The sequence below is a fragment of the Vespa crabro genome, chromosome 24 (genome assembly GCF_910589235.1).
Source record: "Vespa crabro chromosome 24, iyVesCrab1.2, whole genome shotgun sequence".
Classification (NCBI taxonomy): Eukaryota; Metazoa; Arthropoda; class Insecta; order Hymenoptera; family Vespidae; genus Vespa; species Vespa crabro.
This window is the reverse complement of record NC_060978.1, coordinates 3,203,003-3,224,570: the sequence shown is the minus strand read 5'-3', so window position 1 is coordinate 3,224,570 and position 21,568 is coordinate 3,203,003. Positions and strand designations below refer to the sequence as shown.

At 40.1% G+C, this 21,568-nt stretch overlaps 1 protein-coding gene and 1 long non-coding RNA gene across 29 annotated transcripts in view; one reads left to right on the top strand and one right to left on the bottom strand.

The window, feature by feature from the left end:
* The window catches only part of LOC124432323 (CUGBP Elav-like family member 1), a 264,155-nt gene that overhangs the window by 727 nt on the left and 241,860 nt on the right, over positions 1-21,568 (top strand). For 10 of the 27 annotated variants that reach the window (XR_006944228.1, XR_006944227.1, XR_006944226.1 and 7 more), the window contains exon 1: positions 3,832-4,562. The exons of 2 other annotated variants lie outside the window; for them this stretch is intronic. Coding sequence is in view for 18 of the 25 variants with exons in the window: in XM_046981189.1 (XP_046837145.1) it covers positions 4,552-4,562 (11 nt within the window). In the remaining 7 variants the exon portion in view is untranslated. Of the gene's footprint in view, positions 1-3,831; positions 4,563-21,568 lie in introns of those variants that run through there. 15 more of the 27 variants (XM_046981184.1, XM_046981202.1, XM_046981204.1 and 12 more) reach the window with 9 other exon arrangements.
* Positions 1-21,568, bottom strand: part of LOC124432332 — a 204,220-nt gene that overhangs the window by 136,746 nt on the left and 45,906 nt on the right. Inside the window, exon 1 of one of the 2 annotated variants that reach the window (XR_006944229.1) lies at positions 904-1,933. The exons of the other annotated variant lie outside the window; for it this stretch is intronic. This is a non-coding gene — a long non-coding RNA (uncharacterized LOC124432332). Of the gene's footprint in view, positions 1-903; positions 1,934-21,568 lie in introns of those variants that run through there. 2 annotated transcript variants of the gene reach the window in all.

The window sequence follows — 21,568 nt, the reverse complement described above, 5'->3', positions numbered from 1 at the left end:
AAGAATAGAGAAATATCTTTCACAAAGAGTGTTTTCTCGTATTCTCTAATTGAGAATGAAATATCGAGCTATAAGGTCTTATTAGAGAAACGGATAAACAAGCGATGGATTTTTCTAACGTCACGGTGACTCTTTCGAACAGCTCTTTCATCGAGGACCAGAAGTTTCGATTCCCTAGAGCCAGTGGCCGGTTCGTTCCAAGTAAGAAACTTTTCCAAAAGTTTCTTTCTCTTGTAGCTGGAACTTTCGCGTCAACGACGAAAGGATGATCCACGCTCGATCTCAAATGGATTTTTAAAGCGTCCCAAAGAAAAAATCCAAGATTTCAATGGTTCAACGTGAGAGAACGTTGAACTATCTTTGAATTCTATTTAGATAAACAGACAAGTATATATGTATCTCCCGTAACATCGTAAATAATATTTTTCGGATGTCCCATTTGTCGATCCGTTCATATTGTAAATTTTATCGGATGATCTATCGGGCAGCGGGCAATGATCGATGTTGCTCAAAATCCTATTATCGCGACGGTAGAAGCGTGTTAATTAAGTATACTTCGTGACGATGAATCAATTCGAACGTAGAACTTTAAATATCCACGTGCATAATATTCAAAGTGCAGGGCGAGTGTAAATTTACCACAATACGCGATATATATCGGTTGTTCCCATGTACGTCGTCCGATGTAATCTGGACTCGGTCATTAAACTGCAATATATGCGATGTGAACTCGCGCACGGAAAGTGACGTTATTAAATGTATCTACAGTGCATACATAGCAGTAACAATCGGAAAAATAGAAAGCAGGACACACACTCGAAAACTTTTTAATGCCGATTGTAAAAAAGAAAGAAAAAAAAAAACTTTAGAGATATATACGCACATATCTACATATGTACTTACACTTCATTAGTCGTTTCACGTGTACACAATCCTGTCTTACCAATTGAAACATTTTAAGCGCCTAATCAGCGGATTAACTCCGTCGGAGTCACACCGCAACTCGAAATTCGATTACTCTCGATACGAAGCAGTAACAAGGGAGTGCGGTGCCGAGCCGCAAGACTCCGTCTTCCCTCGTGAATCGAAGTTCATATTTCTCTAAAACGTACGCCACGCGTAGCGAGCGCTTCTAGTCTCGTGGTTTTACCCTGTGTAAATCTAACGTTAATGCAAGACGGTCGGTACGTCCGTACGGTTGAAATAAAGCAACACGACTGGCTGGATATCACGGGCGAAGGACAAAGAGATATACAAAAGGAAAGGGAAGGAGAGTTCACGGATACATTAGCCAATAAACAAGCAATCGTGTCGAAGAAGAAGACTTTAAAGGTCACTCGAATAGACGCTTTATATTTTGCTTTGAAGTGACTCACTTTACGACCGTAAAGTATCATAAACCAGTGTTTTCCTATACTACGTTTCTCGTTTATTTATCCTGTTATTCCGACCATTGAACCTGCCTGTACGTTAACTTTTCCAGCACTCGTATAAATTTAAGAGTCGTTCCTCTTGAAAATGCGCGTATATTTTTCTCCCTAGCGGTCCTCTTCTTTTACCCCCATCCCTATTCCAGTTCCTCACGCTTCTCGTTCGCCTTTTTGCAAGAAGAAAGAAAATCGTATTGTCATATGCTCCAGGATATCGCATCGTGAATACGTACGTATACACGTGAGTACGTACGAACGTACATATGTACGATGTATAAATGTACGCACAAATGTAAGCACACGCGAATAACATAGGCAACGTTATTTACGAGCACGGTTTGCCCCGTGGTGCCAATCGTAATTGTTAATTTAATTAATTTACGAGCGATAACAATAAGAAATCGATAAAGTGTTGCCGCCAATAATTGGCGAACGCTAATTTCGGTGCCTCCTATAAACCGTATGTTTCTCTCTCGCGTCTCTATGTTTCTATTTCTCTTTCATAGGATTCCTCGTTGTTCTTGTTCGATCGTTATGCGAACGAGAACAGCGTGCTATTGTAATAAACGACATAAATTGGAATCGGTCGATCGTTTGATCCAATTCCCAGAGTTCAGAGTAGTTTACTCATTTGGCCTTGATGTGATCTATCGATCTTGAGATATAATTTTTTTCAAAGTTTATGCAAAACTTGAACGTTGAACGATTCGACGAGTTTTTAAAGTTTTTCCTCTCATTTTCCGTGTCTAGAGAGTAAAAGAGATAACCACATGATAGGCATGTGTGCATTCGATCGTCGAGAAAATATGTTTACGACGATACCGTTGATTTCTAGTTTATACGTAATATCGCTAATCGCAATATAATATTATTTGTTTAATACAAATTGGACTATATAGAATGGAAATTGAAGATAAAACCGATCGTACTTCGAAGCAACGTTATATCGAGTACCACGTTATATCGGAGTATGTATTAACAGTTAAACACAGTCATTCGAGAAACTTTAACAATTTTTAATAATTGTTGTTTTTCTCGATTGACGATCGATTGCAATAAATAAGCCAATGAAATATAGACAATCTAGGATATAAACTTTGAGAGAATTCAAAGCTCAATGGTGCATCGATGAAATGTTTAAATCGATAATTCAACGATAGCTCGTATATGACGTAATCGCCATTAAACTTTATTGCATTGGGCGAACGTAGAACTTCCGTGGGTGAATATTGTCCCGGTGCGATCTCGAACAAGTTAATTATCGACCATTGAAACGGTTTTGATCGCGAAAGTGCGGCTCCTCGTTAAATCCATTGAATTTCTTTCGAACGGCGTCAAGCCATGATCATTGATATTTCGCATATTAGGACTCGTAGAGAGTTCTTTAAAAATTGAACTTTATCAAATTCGAGGAAGCCAGTCGCGGTCGAGACGGCGATTTCTTTCTCCCGCGAGATAATCTACCACTTGTCAGTTTTTTTTCCCTTGAGAGCAAAATAAAGAATATAAGGCACGCAAATATCATCGTGTTTATTATTTTCACGTACGCAGAGGCACGTGCCAAAGTGCGTCAGCGAAGCGTTATAATTCGAAAATTGCGGCAAGAAGAATGGTCCCGACGAGAGGAACTAGAACGTGCGTGTGGACGCGCGCGCAAGCGTACTACAGACCGGCGCATTAACTAGCAAACGTGCGACAGTATGACAAATGATCTTCGAGGTCATTCGCGTGCGGCCGTCCACCATCGAGGCATAGACGCCACTCTGTGTGTTATGCGAGAGCATCGTAATGATCGTACTTGGATTATCGAAAAAGCACTAATAGCTTCAGCGTCGCGCGTTTACTCGAAACAATTTATTAAAGGAACTCTTTGTACAGGAGAAAAAAAAGTGGCGCATAATTTCTCTTGGCCCGCATGAGAGAGAAAACACATAACTATTATATCATGATATATTTATAGCAAACTTATATAACGCTATCTCCTTTTCGAATCGATGCTTCATAAGTCAGAGTTGCATCAGATATCTCGGTCCGAATGAATCACAAAGATCTTCCTCGAGATGTCACGAGCTTTCGAAAGTAAGTCCATACAGATAAAAGACGAAGACGAGATAATCCTTGCTTTCTGTTAAGAGTGAATATAAGAGGGACGAAGGAAGGGATGAAATCGGGTTTGTAAATAGAAAAGTGTCGGTAGTCCGAGGTCTCGATAGAAAAGTGCGAGGCGAGGAGAAAATCGCGCGCTAATCTCGAAGAAATGATGCAAGGGATAGAAGAGAAAGAGCGAGCGAGCGAGCGAACGAGAGAGAGAGAGAGAGAGAGAGAGAGATTACGAGGGAAAGAGAGGAAGAGGAGAAAAAGAGAGATATGAAAACTGGTGGCGCCCTCAGCGCCGGCGGGAGCGTTTGCCGTTGGCGTCGTCGTCGTCGCGGCGTCGACGGCGAACGCGCCTGGCGCGGACTGGCGCGGCATGGGGGTGGGGGTGTGTGGCGTGAAGAGCCGAGACCGATCTACCTTAGTCGACGTCAAGCCGTCGCGACGCGTGCGTCTTCTCTCATTGTCGTTTTCTCGTACCTCACGAGACTCGCGTGTTCTCCGCGGCGCGCAGCGTGTCGCGAGCGTGTGCCCACCTGTTCGCACCGGAAGAGAGACCGTCTACGCTTCTACCATCTCACCCCCCTCCCCCAACCCCATCGTCATCCCCTCCAGCTACGATTTACTTAACCTTCGAGTACTCATCTTCTTCTTCTTCTCCCTCTTATTATTTTTCTTCGGGAAAAGAGATCGTGGGCGATCTAAACTTTTCATTTTCTATTACGGACAGGAACTTTGAATTTTCTCGGAAAAGGATTTTACAACTGGAAAGGGAGTCCTCTTCGTTTCGATAGTTTTCGAAAGTGAGAGAACTCGAGGTGTCGTCAATGTTGTCGTTCACGTCGCCGTTCGTGAGCCTCGCCTTTTGACCCGAGGCTCGCGAGCAGCGATCAAAGACGCGGTGTTTTTATCGTGGAACGTGTTTTCAACTGGACGATAGTTGGCAAGAGTGAACGAAGAGAGAAGAGAGAAGATAAGAAGAGAAAGAAAAGCGTGGACGAGCGTGGAAAATTTGAGGATCGTTATTATGGTCATCGGGTATGTTGCGAATACGCATACATACATACATACATACATACGTTCATACATATGACATTTCTTCGTTCTCTCTGTTTTTTCGAGTTGGTTCCAGTCGCATTTGTAATTCTTCTTTTTTTCTTTTCTTTTTTTTTTTTTCTCTTTCGTATACATGCACGGACAATAAAATATGTGTTACGTATGCACGCTGACTTCGGTGAAAACGCACGCTCGCGCCTCTTTACTATTAATTGAATTCGTTGTCCACCATGTAGACTAACGACTACGTTCTCACGTTCTATATCATATCGCCACGAGTTACTTTTATTCCTTTCTATGCGTTGAAACAAACTCGTATTTTTCTTTCTCGTACGTATGCTAAGTGAATCGTGACGTTCCGATCGAGCAACAGCTCCAAGATCGAACGCATTTATACCATATTAACATAATGCGTCCTCGAACATCTGGTTCGTGCGAGATAACGCGTACGTTCTTGTTCGTTTCTTTGGCTTTTTATTCTGTTTTTTTTTTTTTTTCCTTTTTTCTTTTTGGATATTCAAAGCTCCTTCCAATGAATTTCTTTGAGTAAATACGAGACAGAAATAGTACGTATCGTTAACCTAAAATTAGAGATAGCTCAATGACTTAAATGAAAAAAAAGTTCTCCTTCGTGTGAACATCGTTCGTCGTTGTAAAGCATCAAACGTAAATCGAGAGAATAACATGTCTGTCTCTCATACGTTCTTTCGCGTAGTGATCATCATTGACATACCGCGTCCTCGAACACCTGCGTGTGACCACGTAAAAGAAAACGTTTCTACCTTTGTGCTCGCCTTTTCCGACATTTCTCACTCGACGTGTGTCGACGATGTACCAATGCTCGATAACAGTTCTCTTTTGTTCCTTTGCATAATATCTATTAATGGCGACTTTGCTAATATATAGCGCACGTCGTCTCTCTTTCAATGACGGTCAACTGTTTATATTGACATCGCCGTTAGCCTTCTTAACGTACGATTACGTTCTCCTAGTCATCGTCGTCGTCATCTTTATCATCTTTTGCATTTCCGAACGTCGATTTTTAGATGCTTTTCTTTCCGTCATTCGTTTGCTTTATCATGAAAAATAACGATACATCGATCGTGTATTCGACAACCGTTGTCAATTTGGCATAAATCCATTTGTAACTATCAGTAGAAAATACGATATATCATATAAACGCACGACGTATACGAAGGATTATCCGTAAAGGACGTAATTCGCTTCGTTGCATAAAAGTCTTTTTTTTTCGATTCTCTCCCTTCGTCTCTCTTCCTTTTTCTCGCTTCGACAGATCGTTTATTGTTAGTTTCTTACAGCCAAATCCTTGACTCACATTTCTATTTTGTTCACGCGAAAAATTGTCTAAGGGTCGAGTCTCGATCCTTTGTTTCTACTGGCACGTAGCTTTATGGCGACACGTGACGCTTGTGCAAAAGTAAGAGAACGAGAACGAGAGCGAGAGTGAAATAGAAAGAGAAAAATAGAGATGAGAACAACGGGATGTGCAGAAAAGTAGAAACGAGGCAACGATAGAAAACGTCGCACTATAATCGCTATGTTTTCTTCTTATTTTTTCGATATGCCAAAACGAAACTAAAAGTGACGCGACGATTAAAGGACAAGCATCGAATTGTCTTCTCAAAGTTATTTCTTTTCTTGTACGGAATAAAAGAATTATGCACTTTACAAAATTTCCTTCCTATTGTTTCTGCGATTCTCGCATTTCGATTAATTAGACAAAAACAATTGTTGAAAAATTACCGAGATGATAAAAAAAAAAAAAAAAAAGCGCGTAGCCTAGAAAAAGCGTATATCTATGGGTTTGAATTTATTACGAATTAAGTCAAATGGAAGAGCATATATACATATGTAAATAAATGAAATTTTCCTTTCGACGTGCATGCGACCTTAATTTATTTCTGTCCTATGCATATTATTCGTATTTCGCATTACCTATTTCGAAAATGTTTACGGTAGGTTATCTAAACTAAATTTCTGATACGAAAACAAAGCGGTACAAATGGTTAATTTTGCAAGTGAGATTATTCGCATATTTCACATTTAATATTGAATTAATAAAAACCAATAAACGTCGTCAATATTATTTCTCTCGGTCAACATAGAAGATCTCGTAACATTAATGACATCGTTTTAAGACTAAAAACGAAATAAAATGAAACTTCGTATATACATATCTTAAAGTGAAAAATCAATAGACTAAATCATTTTATATTTTGGACAAATTAATGCGACCATCGATGCGTCAAATTTATCCGATCAATTCGAATATAATTATATAAACTGATTATGTAACGATTTCGTATTACTTTATCGGAATAAGCAGATTAATCATCGCGAAAAGAAAAACTCGTCGATCGGACGAGTTGCGTTGTTATCGTTTATAATTCTTCGTGCTTATATGTACAAAAATTCTTTCGTTTCTGCATCATAGCGTGTGAATTGGTGTTAGATAAGCGGAATGACGGTCAAATATAATTTCTCTTTCGTTATCGTTATTTTCTTTTCTCGGAAATCTAAATAAATTTTAAAGAAAATATTCGTGGGCAAAATCGTCTTCCGTGCTCGTGGGTATTTCATCTTGACTTCAATTTTCTTCAAGGAGGATTTTAAAGAGTAAATAATCGTAGATTGATGAAAACTACATTAAAATAATCTAACATTACTCAAAAATTGGTCGTGTGTGTGTGTGTATATATATACATACATATATATATATATATACATATATGAATTACGTAAGATGGTCTTCTTTGTTTGGTCTGTTTTCTTGGACAATAAAGAATCACGTGTTGGTGATCGATGTGGAATTATGTCGAACAAAAGAAAGAGAAAGGGCCAACCGTTCAACGACTGGTAGAAAAGAAGAAAGGGAGTGTAAAAGGAGACGGAAGCGGAGAGAAAAGAAGGAAAAAAGGAAGAGAAAGAGACAGAAACACTATGGAGAAGAAAGAAGGGAAGTTACATCCGGCTAGGCGAGCTTGTGCCAAGCAATTCCGCGTAACGGCATCGATAATGCTCGACATTGCGACTCGCTTCGGAAATTGAAATTTCGTAGTCGTTCTCGTCTTCCCTTCGTCTTTGCCCCGTCGTCGAATGCTCGTCGACGGTCGGGGAAGGATCGGAACAGAACGGAAGGCTGGAACACGAAGGGAGACATTGAAGGGTTTCCTATCTAACTCGGTAAATTAGACGAGGAGACTTAACGATCCTGCGACCGGGAAATGATTTACCACGGGAGAAGAGAAAAGAAAAAGAAGAAGCTATAGAGAAGATTTTCTCTCCTGGTAAAAATTGTTATTTTTTTTCTTTCTCTTTCTATCTATCTGTCTGTCTGTCTCTCTCTCTCTCTCTCTCTCTCTCTCTCTCTCTCTCTCTCTCTCTCTCTCTTCCTTTCATTTCCCTATATATTGGGGAATCTTTGGAATGATCGAAACAAAAATAAGCCGATATTAAATATCGTGGATTAGTTTCGATAGCAATGATATACGATCCACGAAAAGAAAACTTACGATCGCTTAAAAAAAGAAAGTAAGAAAGAAAATAAATGTAAATTTGCAGAATGTAAAACGGTGGACGGAGATTGGATATTGCGGAGAGCAAAAGAGCTGAATGATTCATAGTCGACGAAAGGACAGTGTGTACGGATACAGAAACGCACGCACGTCTGTCTGGCCTAATTCCAAGTTCCCCACAAGCCGCCTTCGCCGTCGCCATCGTATTCGTCAAAGTTTTCTAAGGAAAGCTTGCTTAACCGCGATCAAGTCGGAGAGTGCGCAAATCACCGGAAAGTTTACGAAAGTCACGGAAAAGCGAAAAACTCGAAAAATTATTTACGTTACATTTAATTTCTTTTACTCCTCTTTATATCCTTTCTTTAATAATAGAATTAAATTTATTTCTTCGTCTTAAATAAAGGATTTCTTACTCCAATCGCAGTGTAATTATACTTTCTTACGATTAACTGAAGTAATACATAACCACAATTTAGTAGAGCTTTCTGGATCGACGTTAACTGACAAAACCGGTCGTACTAGTTGAAAGCTTGTTTAGAACAATGACGTATGGTGGTACATTGGTAATAGCCAGAGTTGTATGCGGAGAATAATCGGTTATGTAATTACTTTTGCTTCGTAATAGTCGAATCGATTTGTACGTCCTCTTTGCTCTCCCACTCTCCTCTCTCTCTCTCTTCTTTTTTCTCCTCGTTTAAAAGAGGGATAATCGAAGAATTCGCGGTATATCAAGAACGTAATAACCATTTCGAAACGAAAGTGGCTTACACACCAGCGTTTACCGTGCCGTGGAATCTCATTTTCCTGCTTCGATTGGCTTTTTCATTGTTCCTAAATTAATCGCAAAATTTCGCAGAGAGCGAGAGTGAGAGAGATATCTCGCTTTACGAGACAGCCAATCTACTCTTCTGACCATTGATCATATCGCACATTGAATTTCGTCGCGATCTAACTGCAGCCGCAGTTGTTTCAATGCGGGAAAGAACGAACTCGCCTGAATTAGTATGGTTTTAATCACAGTCCTACCACAAATATGCATTGTTGCGCTAATGAAATTATTTTTTGTCGGTCTTATTAACGAAAGAAATGTTGATATGTCTCGGAATTTTGTGTATTTTGTGACTTTTTGTTATTACTTGGTAAGTATATTATCGATGACTATTTCAATGACTGATTAAATTAGGTTCGACGATCAAAAAAGGAAAAATATTTTTGTTTCTTTTTCGTTAATTTTCGCTGTTGCAAAATTGAAAAAAAAAAGAAGAAGAAAAATGCTCGGTCAAACAATTTTTTAAGTCGGAACTGAAGTAAACACAAAAAAAGGAACAAAGAGTTCCAAAATAATATGGTAGTTTTTTTTTAATTAACTTTCAATTTACGCGGCCTTCGTATTATTATCATATCATCTATCCCTGATTAAACATTTTCCATCATGGTCCATTATTATCTCATCCACCGACAATTATCTCTACGTAGCGCTCAAACGACACCACTTACAACAAAGCTAACGTTATGCGAACAGCTTGCTCGTTAACCGATAGCTTCGCTGATTTTTTGTTGAAATTTCCTCGAGAATAGCTACTTAATTGTTAACATTGCTTATCTATATTTTTATATTTATATTATGTAAACGTTAAAATATAAGTTGAGAGTCGAAACGATTGAAGCGACGAAGATTCAAAGGATTGAAATAAAAAATGTGAAAAACGAATAGTTTCCGATCGAGGGAGAAACGATCCTTCTTGACGAAAGGTGGGAAATGCGTAGGGGACGTTGAAAAACGCAACGATGCCTATTGCGACGAGAAACGATGTGGCTTGTGGTTTAGCTGCGCACGAAATCCACGAGCGATGTCTGGCTATGCACGCGAGGAAAACCACTTCACTTCCCTCGCAAAAGTGCTTACGTTGCCCCAACGGAGAATGCTCGTGGAAAAGATTGCGGACCGTCGAGGTTTCGGGTTTCGCCCTTCTTCATTCTTTTTTTCTGCCTTTCTCTCTCTCTCTCTCTCTCTCTTCTTTACCTCTCATTCCTCGTAAAACCGAATTGGTGGGGTCCCCTTTGCTCGCCGTGCGAAAAACTCTCCTCGGAAACATCGTATCGCGTTCGAAGAAGAAAGAAGTTCGATTTGTTACTTATGATATTTCTATTCGATCCTCTTCTACGCTTTTGAAATCGCTCGAGTTTTCTCTTATCGTATACGAGTAATATATACCGCACTTATCGAAACGAGAAACACTTTGGCCATTTCTGTCTTTCCATTAAACTTTCACATTTGTATATATTATACTGTCTATAACAACATCGTCGTCTTTCGCAAATCTATAAGGAAAGAGCAAGAATAACTTTCGTGCATTTATCGAATCGACGAAATCTTCTTCCATTTGGTTCACCCTTGGAATATTAACGCGTCGCGTGTTTCGCGTCCAGTATACATGACTCATTTGCCTTCGACCATATGCGTGTTGTGGCCCCTGACAACAGAATCGATTGGTTCCATCGTGTATTTCTGATTGCTCATCAACTTGTATCATTGTTAGCGATCTGCAACGTCATGGATTTGCTCCGGTGTCCCTACGAAGTCATTGCTTTCAGTTGATTCAAGATCTTACGTATTTTATAAGATCGATATTTTATTTTGTTTATACGTGGCGCAAATGTTTATTATTATTATTATTTTTATCTTAATTTAAACGGCTTTAAAATAATATTGTTTTTGTCTATAAATAGTATAAATTCATTTTAAACAATATTAGACAAAAATATCTCCCTTAAATCGAAAATCCATTATGCATTCGCACAATCTCCAAGTGGTAACGTCGATTTTCAAATATGTATGAAAACGCTACGTATGCAAGTGCACTTTCATAGATTTTTCATAGGTTTTGCTGATACAAGACAACAGGACCATTCGCAAATGTGAGTCTCAACGTAGTTCTTCTTGCGTCTAGAAATGTAGCTTTAAATTTTCGACGGTTCTCATTTTCTCGTGTGACATGCCGTTTAAACGCTGCTATGCATTCCTTTGCTATGTGAAGTTATTAAGCGTGAACATCGTTCTTGAAAAAGAAAAAAAGAAAAAAAGAAAAAATAAATAAATGAAAACCTGAACTATTTTTTACGCTTTTGTAATATACCATATTAATTAAAGGACCAGGCAAAAGTCCACTCTGCTCGTGATTTTTCCTATATTTCAACGTATGCATGGTACATTCTTATAAAATAATTAATATGGTATCAACGCGATACAGTTTGGTTTTTACGGAAAAAAAAAAAAAAAAAAAAAAAAAAAAACTTTGATAGCGTTACGTTTTCGTATTGGAAATTTATTTTTTCTTCAACTAGTCGGTATCGGGATAATCTAGAATTAGAATTATTTAGAATTAGTTCATTTCGAGGACTATTTCGAAAATGTACTTTTGCTTTATAATTTGCGGAAGCGTCGACATAAATGCCGTAGAGTAGAAAAATAAATTCCCATTTTCGTCGGAATATTGACTTTTCATCTAATTACACGCGTTGTCCCAGGGAGATTGCACAGAACGAAGTTTCGGTCTGTTGGGGAAAAAAAGAAGATTATTTCGTTCCATTTACAACGGTGAATCGAATCGGAAAGATATTTCGGTTTTGGCTGAGCTTCCTCTCTCGTTCGCATTCACGAATGTATTTTTCGTGGGTTCAACTCTGCCTTTAGCGTTATAGAAATGTCTACACCATACGGTTTTTACGAAACGCTGTTGGAAGGATAACATTTCTAGGTTTATTATTCGAAACGATGGAATATTATGGTGCAGTATTATCCTATGCTCAAGATGATCTTATCGAGTTAGTAGAGAAAAAAAATTATTAAATATTTGGAGAATATCGAGCGTCTATTTGTTTCATCGACTATTTTCCACCTATTCCAATTTAAAAGATATTCCAAATTAAAATACTACGAGCGAAAGAAAAAGATCGTATTTCGAACGTTTGTCCATTGATATAAAAGTTGTTGAATCGACGCGTACGTTGTATTACGCGATGAAACGAAAGATAACATTGTGATTTTTTCATGAGATTTTCTTATAACACACTTCCATTTGAATAGCAGATGCGTAATCAAAAATATGGAAGCTCGTGCATTATCTATTCTCAGTGGTAATATCACGCGCATCGATATCCGTAACGTTTAACGAAGCACGATGAGCTGTGTCACCGCGGAAGGATCCCCGTTTTCTGTGCAAATACGTCCGTAAATATTAACTTTAAACGGGCTCGCATACGTGTTGTTTCATGGGTGTGTGCCCGTACGACACGGACGTACATATGCACGATAATTTCAACTGAATCGACGTGTAATTTCTACCGCGGCTCTGAATACACAGTGAGCATCGCTTCTATAGTATATGTACACTAAATACATACGTACGTATCTACCTACAGCAATTCTCTCTCTTTCTCTGTCCCCTTTTTCTCCTTTCCTCCTTTTTCCTCATACATCCTACAAACGGAGTATATTCCCTCGCGCATACTCTGCGACGGAAGTAAAGAGCGAATAGAGGGAGAGAGAGAAAGAGAGGGAGGAGGGAGGAAGGGACACCTTTTTGCTTCGTCACGCTGGCAGAAAAGTCGAGCACGACGAAGCAATTAGTCGTTGGTAATACGAATATAACGTAACCGCGGCTTTAATCGTGTTCTCTCTCTCCGTTTCTTTGTGTTTTTCTCTCAATCTCTTTGTCTTTCTCATCGCTTCCTTTTCTAAATGTCTATGGATTATAAAGTGGAGTGAGACTCGACGAAAATAATGACTCGGAGTAAACGTAGTTTCGCTCGTACGCAGATGAAAAAAGAGATAGATTCTAATAATATAAATAACATTTATACTAATAAACTGTAATTATAGCCGAGAAAATTAGATCGTTGAATAAGACGTAGTATGGTTGTTAGTTAAAATACTACGAGAAAGGATACTCTCAAAATTGCGATAAATAAATATGGTTAGTGTAATATTAAAAAGATAAGAGATACAAACGAGAGAGTAGCGAATCGAAACGCGCTTCAACTTTCTTCACATCGACAGATATACAGCATCTGAATCCGCGAGATCACTCAGTAAGTAGAGCGGAATGAGTCTATGCCTCTCTCTCTCTCTCCCCCTCTTTCTTTCTGCCTCCATCGACGAGCCCTTATTCAACAGATGCTTCTATCCACTTGGTACACCGATGCACTTGTGCGCACGCGTATACATAATAGTCTTTCCCTTACTCTCTCTCTCTCTCTCTCTCTCTCTCTCTCTCTCTCTCTCTCTCTCTCTCTCTCTCTCTCCACTCTATCTAGCGTGGCTAATCCCTAAGCGTGTAACGAATATACGTAAGCTTGGCTCGTTATAGCTAACAAGCAACAACGATATGAGGTCGTATTTCGTTTCGGGCCATCCTCTCTTATTTTCTTCGAATAGGGAATATGTCATTATACGCGAAAATAGAGGTCGAATCCATTTTCTGTCTTTAATGTATACACCTTTTTTTTTTTTTTCTCAAAAGCGATCAGACATACGATGAAAACGTGATTTGGTTAGTAGCATTGATCGATTGAATAAAATGTAAAAAATTAATAGATATTTAATAATGTGCATAAGAAAGTTGCAATCAGCGCGTATTCGTTTATATGTCAATGGCTTTTTCCTTTTTATCGAACGAATCGAAGTAGCGATAATTAGAATGACGGTATATAACGAAAGGCAACGTTTCAAGCTCCATTTTGTCTTTCTCTCGCCTTTTCATCCACAAGGTAAACACTGACTCGTTTTACAACGAGCAAGCACGAAAGGACAACGTCAATATATAGGAACAAAACATCTCTTCATGACGTCACACATTGAGTTGCTCGTAGCCGACTGTTCATAGCTGGGGTATCCACGACCCAGGTACCCTTATAATGGTACATACGCATCGTGTACGAGGAGGGAAGTAGAGCACATTCAGTATTATCCGCCACGTGGTAATAAAATACTCTTCCACGTTCCCCTTTCAATACGAGTATAACGTGAGAGGTACAAGCAGATACTCGTTCCATTTTGATTGAAACAAAAATATTTTCTTTACACGTTGTATACGTTTTACTCGCGTACATTCGACTTTGAAATGTTTCCACGCTAACGCGTGCCAGCCTCTGATACGAAAACGTTGTTTCCGTGACTTATTTTTTTTCTTTACGTGAAGGGAGAGGAGGGAGAGATAATAGAAGTCTATATAAAAAGAAGCCGAATTGGATATCTTATAAAGTTGAATGTTTTTGTTAAAAAAAAAAAAAAAAAAAAAAAAAAAAAAAAGAAAAAAAGAAAGAAAGGAGGAAGAAAGGAATCGTTTCATCATTGGCCGAGGTAAAATCTCAAACGTATTCGTTAGGAGGCTCTTCTTTTGTATCTTGCGTAATATTATAATAGAAAATAACGAAGAGGAAGCCGTGCAAGCGTCCGTCCGAGCTCTTTCGTTCGTTCGATAATTACTTTTACATCGGTCGACGGACGTAAATTAATTGAACTTGTTTTTCCTTAATTAATTTTCGATCGGCCAGAGCGAACTTTCCGCTGGGATCAGAATTGCAATTTCGAGTTGGGCCGCTTTCCGATCACGGATGGAGTTTCTGGTGCATGCATGAGACGGATTCTCGTAAACAGGTGCCAGCCACTCTATCAGTACGTGTAGTACCTAACGTCGATAATTATTGGCAGGTCAGTGGAGCCGAAGTCCGTCCGCGAAAGTTCGTTATAACGCAGTGCCCTTGCATCCTTCCCGTAGGCGCTTCCCGTTCGTGCTGATATACGAGCGGATGTTGTCTACGACGATGCCAACCCTCGGATAACGTCCATCCACCGTACGTTAATTACCCTCTCTTTCCACGCGCAACGCGTTTGCCTTTTAGTCGCTACGTCGAACTTTTCAGAGTTGTGTACGTACGGTGATAATGGTACGATACGATAAACAATAATAATAGAACATACGGGGAAATCCCTTTCGTTGTTTAAACTTTACCGACTCACCAATCTTATAAACATAAAATGTGATAGTTCAGTGATCATTTGATCTATCGTACCTAATAAACGTACGAATGTGTACAAAGTCCGGAAGAATTATATAAAATCAACGTGATGTTTTCGCTAGAATTTTATTTCACGTCAAATCGATATGTCCGCTGCGTTACTCCATTTTTCTTTCCCCCTCCTCCCTCCCCCAATATATTTATCTTATTACTTACACACGTACCTACCGCATACGTCGAGTTTTATAACTTCTATTTTAATTTCGTTCTTCATCTCGCATTTCTATCGAGTTTCGAAATTGTTTCTCGCGAGGATGTTTTTTTGTTCTCGAGAAGGGAAGGGGGGAACCTTGGTAAAATGACCGCGATCATCGAATTTCCTCGGTTCGTTAGAAGAAGACGGAAGGGCAGAAGAGAGGTAACGTCGAGACAGTCGATATCGGTTTCATTCGAGAGATACGGAAGAGGAGGAGTCGAGAGAGCGAGCACGAGGGTTGAAAGGGGTGTGTGTGTGTGTGTGTGTGTGTGTGGCCTGCGGTGTGGTGGATAAAAGGGAGGTCGAGGGGTAGGGGTAGGGGGAAGAGGCGGAACCGGCACGGGACGTTAAATTACACGCTCAACGGCAAATGCACGCTCGCTCTGCACCCGGTTGCCCGTCGTTTATCCCACGTACCACCACCAACGCCGTATATTACGTCCGCACGGCGTATTAACCGGCCGCTACCGTACACCTGTTTACTTTCAGCGCGTCGTATTATTTCTATTAGCGCAAGAACGTATCTGCGAACGAGCGAAAGAGAAAACGAACGAAGCTAGCTCGGCTCGTGCGAGATTATCGGAGCATCTTCTCGGTGGCTCGAGGAATAAGTCTTAATATGGGATGGTTGCTAGCCGCTTATCGGTTAAAGCAAACCGAGTCTTTTATACCGAAGATAAACCTTAAAGGTCCTTTTTAGTATCGGCTCTATCTGCTGAAGATAAAGTATCCCCGACGAAAGGAAGATTCATTGCTTTTTCTTTCCTTGTCAGTTGCGTTCCTTGTTATCTCTTATATGATATTTTACGTAGTAACCTGGTTTAAATACCATCGTAGCTTTCGTCGAAATAATTATTGGTTCCACGATAATCTTTCATTTTTCTTGAAAATTCGTTGAATAAAAATTGGAAAAGTTTCTTCTTTTCTTCTCGTACTTTTTTTGTCATTTCCGCAAATGTTTCTCTCGTTGGACGTGCGCGAAAAACTCAGGTACTACGTTCTTATCGTGGTCCATGAGATTCGCCGACTTTGATTCTTTTCGTTCGCATTTTGGATGAATTCGCGAATGGTCCAGTTTATCTTGGCTAACGTCGATTTTCTAGGTAGTTGCTTTCTAGGACACGAAAAAGGCTCTTCTCGTCATTACAATTTTCGGGGCAAACAAACGGAAATGCGCACGGTTCGTTATGAGATTCTTCGTCGGATGGAAGTTTCTTTCCACGTGAATTAAGAATTGCGACAAGGTTATGGTTGCTCGTCAAAGAATATATAAAAAGGTTTACGTTTCGTCGATTATTCGATTTGAATTAAAAGTTCTATTTACGATGTAATCCGTTCATTTTTATAAAAGTCTTTATGAGAGCAAAGTGTATCCACCGAAGAAAGTGATCCAAGGAAATTGCAGTATCGTCTATCTTTACGTGCCCAACGACTAACATAGCCTAGGGAGTTTGAAGAGGTGCGATCGAACGGCCTTCTCGCTTTAATCGTTCGTTCGGTCCTTGAACTTATTCGACACGCCTTGTGTGCACACCTGTGCGATCGTCTCGGCAATTAGCCGACGAACAAAATAGCGAGAGAAAACGTCGTCGTTGACGTGCGTCGTAAATTCTATCATGAATTACATCCGTTAAAGATATAAAAGCATCGCGGTAAAGAATAAATTCTTGGTATCGTAGACTTTCCGACCGATAGGTACTTTTTACTTTGTTATTTGAAATAATCGATTTACACGTCTTATTCCATCGAGTTTCAAAATATTCGACAGATAGGATCGAATAATCGTTGGGAAACTTTGCGAAAAAGGAATGGAAATAAGAAATCATAGTCGACATTTATCCGACGCTCGATTAGCCTGTCTAATGATAGTCACGATCGTGCCAAGTCGATGCGCGAAAAGTACGACGCGACAATGGCGGATGACTAGCCCGTCTCTTAATCCACTTAAGCCGCTTAATTCGTGGGAGCGTAGTTACGTGAAATATTTACCCGTAGCGTAGATACATACATACATATACTCTGCCTCGCTCGCTGCTCCAGTGCACAGGTGTGCGCGTGCGAGTACGAACGTACAACGTACGTGGAAGTCCGCCACCCCCATAGTCAAACCCTCTCTCTCTCTCTCTCTCTCTCCGAGCAACTTCACAACCACTACCAACCTCGTCGCGACGCGTAGAGACGGAGGGAAACCTTAGCCAAGAGTTACTAACTCCGTCGGAGCGATATAACGAACACATGTTCCAACGCGGGTCTACATAATCCGCGACAAGCTATATAAAGATGTACGCGAGCTTGCGTGTGTACGTGCGCGCGCGTATGGCAACTAACCATTACAACTATCGACTTCGACGTTGCACGATTCTCTTTCTCTCTTTTTCCCCGTCCACAAGAATTGCGGAGAGTGCTAGCTATGAATCAGGAAATTACGGGAACTTGATAATAAATACATTGTTTTTCTTCCCTCATAGTCGTTACGTTTATCTGTTTTAATCCTCGCTCCTATATGTTTTCATTTTCCATTCGTTTCTCGTACGTTGGGATTATTGTTTCGAAGAGAAAGAGAATTTGAAAAGACGCGATCGAATGAAAATATGTGTTTATATGTATATATATATATATATATATATATATGTGTGTGTAGGTTTCTTCAGAGAAAATAAATTCTTAACTATAGATCAGTGAAACTGAGTTAGTTACGAGTTTGATATCGTATGCTCTGCGCCAAGGATTGGTAGAGAAATTTATTTACATAATCGGCTCTTCGGGTCGACGAACTTCGGACGAACTTTATATTGAGGACGTTCGCTTTAAACGGAAGTAGAATGGCGTACGATTTTTATACCTTTCCTGGTCCTTGCATTATTTCTCCAAGTTAGGAGCTCGTTCGGGAGACGTTTCCTCTTGAATCGCGTGACCGGAGAGGTCGACGTTCTCGAATAGTGCTTCTTCCGATGCCGAAGAGTCGATAAGGGTGGCAAAAAAATTTTTCTTTCGTTCGACCTACTTAACGAAACGTTAGTCTTTCGAGTCCGATTAAAAATAAATATCAGAGGGGAACGAAAGGTATCAATGATAGATCGCGACCCCTTGTTATTGCTGACGATCCCTCGTGAATTACGAGACTAGAACGTCGTAGTAAAAATGTCTTTTAGAAATTAAAATGTTTACGATCGTTTCTTCCGAATTTGATGTTATAGGCATAACGCGTTTGTTTTCATCGTGTCGCCGTTTGAAATGTTGACTATTACGAGAACGCTTACAAAAAAAGCTCCTCCTTTCCATTAGACGATACACGCGCGAAAGGTGTCGGACGATCGAAAGCGAAGAAGAGTGTTTTCGAGCGAGTTACGTGCGTGAACGGTGATATGTCCGGTGTATATGTTAGTGCGTGTACATGTGCCCATTTGTGTAACTTCGTATAGAGACAGGTATGCGAGCGCTTGCGCGCGTGGTAGTCGCATGGGAGAACGAAAGTGCACACGCACGAACGGAGGCGATCGCACGTGACACGCAGCCTGATGTCAGATACACGCTATGCACGAGCGATTTCGCGCACGTACGAACATCTGTCGCAAGAATCGAGTTTCGATCGGGCCTAATAGCTCCGACTCGTTAACGAAATTGTTTGTGCTTCGTGATGCTCCTGCTAAACAAACTCGCGATCTTGCGATTCCACAATTTGCCATCCTTCTATTTTTCCCTTTTATTCGATTATCCAGATAATTCGAACGTTCAGACAAGTTCGTCCAATCGAAGAAAAGTTACAGAGTGGATGCTAGATTAAATTGTAGGATCGAATCTTTCTATATTTCAATAAGTTCATTTTTCCACGTTAACGCGTCACTTTCGTCGTCACTTATCGTTGAATTTCAATAGTACTCTCCGAGATAGGTAAAATGTACAAAAGGTGTTCCTTGTGAATGGTGATATACGTAACGTTTAACATTGCGATAAATTACGAATGCACGCATATGGCGATATCGCGAACGTTCCCTCGACAAAAGAATATTTGTCGAAGTAAAATTCGTGTTTCGCGTCAAAAGCGATTTTTATAAGTGTCGGTTTCGTATTTGCGAGTACAAAGCCTTCCACCCTCTTTTTCTCTTCGTACTTTCTCTATCCTTGGTTCTCCGACGTTGCAGCTGAACCGAACGGTAAAACGAACGGAGATAGCTTTTTGTATCGTATCGTATTTCGGTAGGATGCCTTTGTAGCATCGAACGAACGAACGAACGATTGGCGTGACTTTCGAAATACGTCGGACTTATCGATTTTTATTTAGTCTAGGCTCAGACCGAGTTAAAAAACAAAGAAAGAAGAAAAACGATTGATAGATCGGCACGCAACGAGAATTGGAAACGAAGCTCGATTCGCGGAAGTAACGTTATGAAAGTTTTTAAACGAAAAATAACCTGCGAATAAATACTTTATATATTGTACAGTTTAACAATTGCGTTTCAAGGAGTTACGCAGGTACAAAGATTGTTTGCAAGTCGATTAATGTAAAGTTTTAACTATCTAACTCGTAATAATAGTTCGTCGGAACGATACCGTCTAATCTAGGCTTCATATAGAAATACTTGTCTACGAAAGCTTCGTAATGTCGTGTATCACAGAAGAGACCAACTAATATTACTTGAATACAAGTTTTCGAGAATTTCGAGCAGTTCTCGTTCGATCCGAAGTTTCGACGCGAGACTAACGAAATATTTGATACGTATTTTGAAAAACGATTAGTTAGCTCTTTGACAATTTTTCTCCTCGTCATCGATTTCTCGTTATGCAATCACAAGATTTAGCAAGACGATCGTTAAGAAGGAAGCCTTTAAAGCTGTCAGTAGGTCGAATTTGTAGTAGATGGAAACTAGAAAGTTTGCTTTTACGGAAGAGGACTGGTATAGTAATCGATAGATCGGTAGGTTTCTTCGGAAGAGGATCGTTTTACTCGCTAGTGATAATACGCGAACAACGCCAATACCGACGCCAACGTCGACGCAGAAGCCCGGTCACCGGTAGTCGCTTCATCGTACATGCACGAGACACGATATGAATTGCAAATGGCGGAACGTCGTGGCAGGGGGTGGAGTCGAGTTATATGTAATATCGTCGCGAGCGATGATCCAGTTTCCGAATGAGTATCATGCTGAACCGAATATCTCATACGTCATTTACGGATTGCTTCGAATAATGTCGTTCCTGGCAACGAGCTTCGTTACGAGTTGAAGTAAAAAGGTGGAGAGGATGTAATAATTCTTCGTTGAAGAATTTCAACGTCGTGCATTTCGATGAACCTCGAGTATAGGTTCGCAAGGGATAGATAAAGACAAAGGAAAGAAATCGACGAGAACGAGCATAGTACGATGAAAGAAAGAACGACGAGAGGGAAAAGAGAAATATCGGTAGCGAACATTCCCGATAATCACAATTTTTTTTACGATCGATGTTTTCGAATGAAACGACGAAGAGTATAGTCGAAGAGAAGATCCTCAAGGGGTATTCCTAGCGGATCGAAGTATCGGCGTAATATTTGCGATTCGAGAGGAAAATTTTGTCCTTTTCTTTCCTTTTTCTCGGCACACTCCTCGACTCTACTACGTAACGCACGGCCGCCAAAATACCAAAGTACAAACGTCGTAGATCGTGAATTCTCCCGCGGCATTTCGGTGGCCCAGCTTCGTTTCCTTTCTGCGTCTCTTCTTACTTTTATTCTCCGTTCCCATTCCGACACAACCATTTCCGCGGCGTTTTACTGGCTACGTCTCGAAAAAGCTCCAGAGAGGACGAAGCACGAAGGAACCGGCCGCGAAGAGAAGACCACCGAGGCTACGTTACCGTGGCCTTTTCTCCGAACATCAAAACCTCGAATTTATGGCGGCCACCTTAATGTTCGCTCGAGGAAACCTCGTTTAGATCCGCATTGTACTTCTAAGAGGTTCGTTCTCCTTTCTCGCTCCAAAAGAAAATAATCGTGCTCGTTTTTTGGCTCTTTCTCGACTTTTTAAGAAAGAAATTCTCTATCTTTATCAATCTCTTTATCCTTTTTTCCTTTTTGAATTTAACAAAGTTCAAGATCGCGCATCGCTCTTCGTTCCACGCGAGACAGAAATTTACGCAAAAATTCTCGCAAAAAAGCAGAACTCGGTTCTCATGAGATTCGATTTACAGGAGTCGTATTT